The sequence below is a fragment of the Staurois parvus genome, unplaced genomic scaffold, assembly GCF_062004578.1.
Source record: "Staurois parvus isolate SC_StPar_1 unplaced genomic scaffold, SC_StPar_1.0 ptg000362l, whole genome shotgun sequence".
NCBI classification, from domain to species: Eukaryota; Metazoa; Chordata; class Amphibia; order Anura; family Ranidae; genus Staurois; species Staurois parvus.
The window spans coordinates 8,872,846-8,877,777 of record NW_028318158.1 but is presented as its reverse complement, the minus strand read 5'-3'; the positions used below and the strand labels follow the sequence as shown (position 1 = coordinate 8,877,777).

General features: G+C 37.8%; 1 protein-coding gene across 1 annotated transcript; it reads left to right on the top strand.

Annotated features, from left to right (window-relative positions):
* The first annotated feature begins 1,077 nt into the window (after window positions 1-1,077).
* Window positions 1,078-4,720, top strand: TLR5 (toll like receptor 5). Its single transcript, XM_089685084.1, has one exon. It carries the CDS (start codon window positions 1,078-1,080, stop codon window positions 3,667-3,669), a length of 2,592 nt encoding a protein of 863 aa, XP_089541210.1. The 3' UTR covers window positions 3,670-4,720.
* The last annotated feature ends 212 nt before the right edge of the window (window positions 4,721-4,932 follow it).

Genomic DNA, 4,932 nt, shown 5'->3' with positions numbered 1-4,932 from the left:
GGCACCGCTTACCACCTGGCCAATACCATCCCTACAGTGAAGCATGGTGGTGGCAGCATCATGCTATGGAGATGTTTTTCAGAGGCAGGAACTGGGAGATTAGTCAGGATTGAAGGAAAGATGAATGCAGCAATTTACAGACACATCCTTGATGAAAATCTGTTCCAGAGCGCTCTGGACCTTAGACTGGGGCGACGGTTCATCTTTCAACAGGAAAACGACCCTAAGCACACAGCCCACATAACAAAGGAGAGGCTATGGACGAACTCTGTGAATGTCCTGGAGTGGCCCAGCCAGAGCCCAGACTTGAACCCGATTGAACATCTCTGGAGAGATCTGAAAATGGCTGTGCACCGATGCTCCCCATCCAACCTGATGGAGCTTGAGAGGTACTGCAAACAAGAATGGTGGAAATTGCCCAAAAAATAGGTGTGCCAAGCTTGTAGCATCATACTCAAAAATGACTTGAGGCTGTAATTGGTGCTAAAGGGGCTTCAACAAAGAATTGAGCAAAGGCTGTGTATACTTATATACATGTGGTTTTTTTTTCATTTTTATTTATAGTAAATTGCAAAGATTTCAAAACAAACTTCTTTCACGTTGTCAGTATGGGGTATTATTTGTAGAATGTTGAGGAAAAAACGAATTTATTCCATTTTGGAATAAGGCTGCAACATAACAAAATGTGGCAAAAGTTAAACGCTCTGAATACTTTCTGGATGCAATGTACTTAAAAAATAAAGTTTTAACACTGCTAAATGTTTTTAAGTAATGCAGAAGTCTCTTTTGTATATCTGTTACATTTGCTTTTAACTCTATCAGTTGGCACTGTGATGTTAAAAATCCAATGTACATAGAAAAATGTTTTAAAGCAGCTCCAACAAAAAACAAAATTAAAAGCCCTTTAAAAGATAAAATAAAAAAAGCAGACTGCTGCTTGAAATTAACATATGCTCGATGGGTTAAATTAAAAAGTACACCTTTACTAAATCACCTTCCAACATTCCTTTATTATTCATCATAGCTATTGTCAGTGTGAAGTATTTTAACTATCTTTTTCTTTTCTATAGGTACGTCATGTTCTACCACATAGCACTTCTCATTGGTGCACCTATCCTTGTCTCCAGCAATGAGAACCGCTGCAAGACCGTTGGAATTAATGTCTTTCTTGAATTCTGCAATTTCACTCAAATTCCCTACCTGGCAAACTACACAAGATTTGCTAATTTAGATTATAATTACATCCGGGAATTAAATGCCCTGTCATTTCCACTTCTGGAGGAAATGTTGGTCCTGTTTCTTGTTGGCCAGGAAACTAAAGAGCTTACAATACAGAAGAACAGCTTCAGAAATTTGCCAAATCTCCATACTTTAGATTTGTCCAATAATAGAATGCTGGTATTGGACCAAGATGCATTTGCTGGCTTGTCAAGACTTAGCAATCTTTTGTTAACCTATAACAATTTAAACAGTTCCATTCTGGAAAATGACTATTTTAAGGATCTACTTTATTTGGAAACATTGCAGCTGTCATTCAATCAGATAACATATCTCAAGCCCAACCCCTTGTTTTATCGTTTGCACAACCTTCAAATACTAGGCTTAAGAGGCAACAAAATATCCAGACTTTGTGAGGGAGATCTCCATAGCTTTGAGCTGAAGACTTTCACTCTCCTTGATCTTTCACATAATAGATATGGGCCAAATATCAGTGACTGGAGCAAGTGTGGAAATCCGTTCCGGAAAATTAATTTTATCATATTGGCCATTTCTGCAAATGGGTTAAATGAACAAACACTAAAATCACTGAGCAATGCTATAAATGGAACCAAAATTCAACAGTTACAACTTAGTTCTCACACAATGGGTCCCGGGTTTGGCTTCCAGAACCTCAGGGATCCAGATAACACAACTTTTGCAGGTTTGGTCAACAGTGACCTTCAGGCTCTGAACATATCAAAAGGATCAATCTTTTCTCTGAAACCTTTTTTGTTTGCAAAACTTTCCACCTTGATAAATCTGGACCTCTCAAGAAATAAAATAAATCGTATTGAACAAAATGCCTTTCAAGGACTGTACCAACTTTTATCTCTAGATCTTTCCAGTAATTTATTGGGTGAGATATATGATAATGCATTTGATGGCCTCACAGTCCTACGTGAAATTCAGTTAAATGATAATCATATAGGGCCAATTCAACAAAATGCTTTTAAGAACCTTCTAAATTTAAACTATGTAGACTTGCGAGGCAATGCCATTCTATCCATAGTATTTTGTGAAAATATGAAGTTCGTATATTTTCTAAGTCTGAAAGAGAACAAGTTAAAAGAAATTGACACCAATGAATTAAAATCTCAATTAATTAACTTATCAGAGAATCAGCTGGTAGACCTTGGAGTACTGTACAAGGTTCTACAGAACACCAAGGTTAGTGGCATCTCCTTAAATCAAAATCGATTGTCTACCTGTTATTCTTCCTACACAATCCCAACAAACAATTCCCTCACCTATCTGGATCTCTCGAACAATATGATACAATTAATTTGGGAACATGGACAGTGCCTTGACATTTTTCATAACCTTTCTGCTCTTCAGCATTTGGATCTTTCCATCAACCATCTCCAGTTTCTTCCAGGTGGCATTTTTATGGAACTGACCTCTCTCGAACTCCTTAACTTGTCATCTAACTTTATAAGACTTCTAACACCTGGCATTTTCCCTGAGGGTCTGATAACTTTAGATATTTCAAAGAACCAGCTGCTTTCACCAAGCCCAGAAATTTTTTTCACTTTGAAGAATCTTTCCATTGGCTTTAACCAGTTTGTTTGTGACTGCACCCTTGCAAATTTTTTAATATGGTTAAACCAAACTAACACTACCGTGGAAGATTCTCCTAATATTTTCTGTGCCTATCCTGAACATTTCATGTACATATCTCTTTATAGTATGATATATGAAGACTGTGATGAAGAAGTATTGTTAACACATCTTAGGTTTTCTTTGTTTGTTTTTACCTCTATTGCCCTTGTGACCTTTTTGACCTCTGTGATTACGTACAAACACTTTCGAGGGTTTTTCTTTGGTCTATATAGGAGAATGGTATTCTCTCTGCTTGAAGAAAAAACCCAAGAAGAACACATTTACAAATACGATGCCTATTTGTGTTACACTCAAAAGGATTTCCACTGGGTGGAAAATGTATTTCTCAAAAACATGGATTCTGCGTACTGTGAAAGAAACCGATTCAATCTTTGTTTTGAGGAAAGGAACTTTTTACCGGGGGAAGATCATATTGTAAATATTTGCGATGCCATCTGGAGCAGCAAGAAGACCATTTGCATTGTGACCAAGCAATTTTTAAAGGATGGGTGGTGTGTGGAAGCATTTAATTATGCTCAAAGTCGCTATTTTACCGATCTGAAGGATGTACTTATCATGGTAGTGGTTGGGTCACTCTCAGACTACCAACTAAGAAAATTCAAACCAATACGGACCTACATACAAAGGTGTCAGTATTTGAAATGGCCTGAGGACTACCAGGACATAGATTGGTTTCTAAACAGACTTTCCTACAAAATATTGAAGGATGAAAAGGTAGACAACAAAGAGGTCAAAGTTTCATCAGTGACATCTACGATAGAGCTACAACAAATAGTAGCAGTTTCCTGAGTTGCTCCATTATTAACCCATGTTTCTAACTAGCTCAGGAAACTGTAGCATCCAAGGGATGATAGGCCTAAAGCCTACAGGTTACGGGCCCCAAATGTTACCTTAGCAAGGTAAACCAAGATAATCAGCTTGTGGTTAAAGTCCTTTTAAAACTGGGCATCTGTTTTTACCACTGCAACCTAAATGCCCTATCCCCAACATACTCAGTAGGCTGTCAGGGCAGTCACTTACATGTACTGAAGAGCATTGGGTTTCAAATGGTGTCTGAAGATCTAAATGTTCACCCATGTGCATGAGCACTGAACGTGTCATTTACAGAGACAAAATAATGCAGGATATGATATTATGGAGTAAAACCAACCACTGAAGTTGTTGAGCTCAAGAGCTTTAACCCTATGGCCCAAATCACACTTACAACCCAAAGGTTTGCTAAAATGTGCAGAGAGAACACTTACCTGCTTGTATGTGTTACTGGCTTGCCAGCTCGATGAGCAAGGCAGTCCAACCACCTCACACTTAAAATGTTGCAGAATGAAAGTCAGTGGTGAGACAGTGGCACCCTATTTATCCAGCCAATGAGAGCGTGACACATGCACCCAGGTGTGTATTTCATCTCCCTGCTGTGTCCTCCATAGTGAACCTGCTGCTGTTGGGTTCTTAAAGCATAGTGAAACAGGAAACACGCCCAATCAGTTGGTAAAAAAAGTTGATTTAATGGCTCACAGTAAGTCACATAAAACAGCCAATGCGTTTGTGGGTCCAAACAACTCTCCCCTCATCAGGGCCTAAAATGCATCAGCATTAGTGCAAGTGACAGTAAAGGTTTTAAAAATGTAACATGTTTCATGGGACAAACAACTCACTCTTCATAGCTATAAAAATAGTTAATAATTATGAAACATAAGATATCAGAGCAAATTCTCAAATGCAAACCATTAACTTAAAATGAAATGAGCTACTAAAGCATATATCTAAAGGAATACATATCGAAGAAACTGCTGTATTTCAAATAGTGTTGCTAGCCTCAGTGTAAACGTAACGAAAAAGTAAAATTCTGCCACTGTTATGGCCAAATAATAAAAACATAGATCAAATTGAGAATATTAAAAAAAAAAGAACAATTCTGTTCGTAAACTATATTTGCAAACCTTAATGACCAGATTTCTGCCAATGTTTAGAGTGGTACTAAAGGCAGAAAAAAAAAATAACATCTACGGTGCAGTCTATCAATAACATAATCAAAGCAGTCCCCCGTAACAGTTT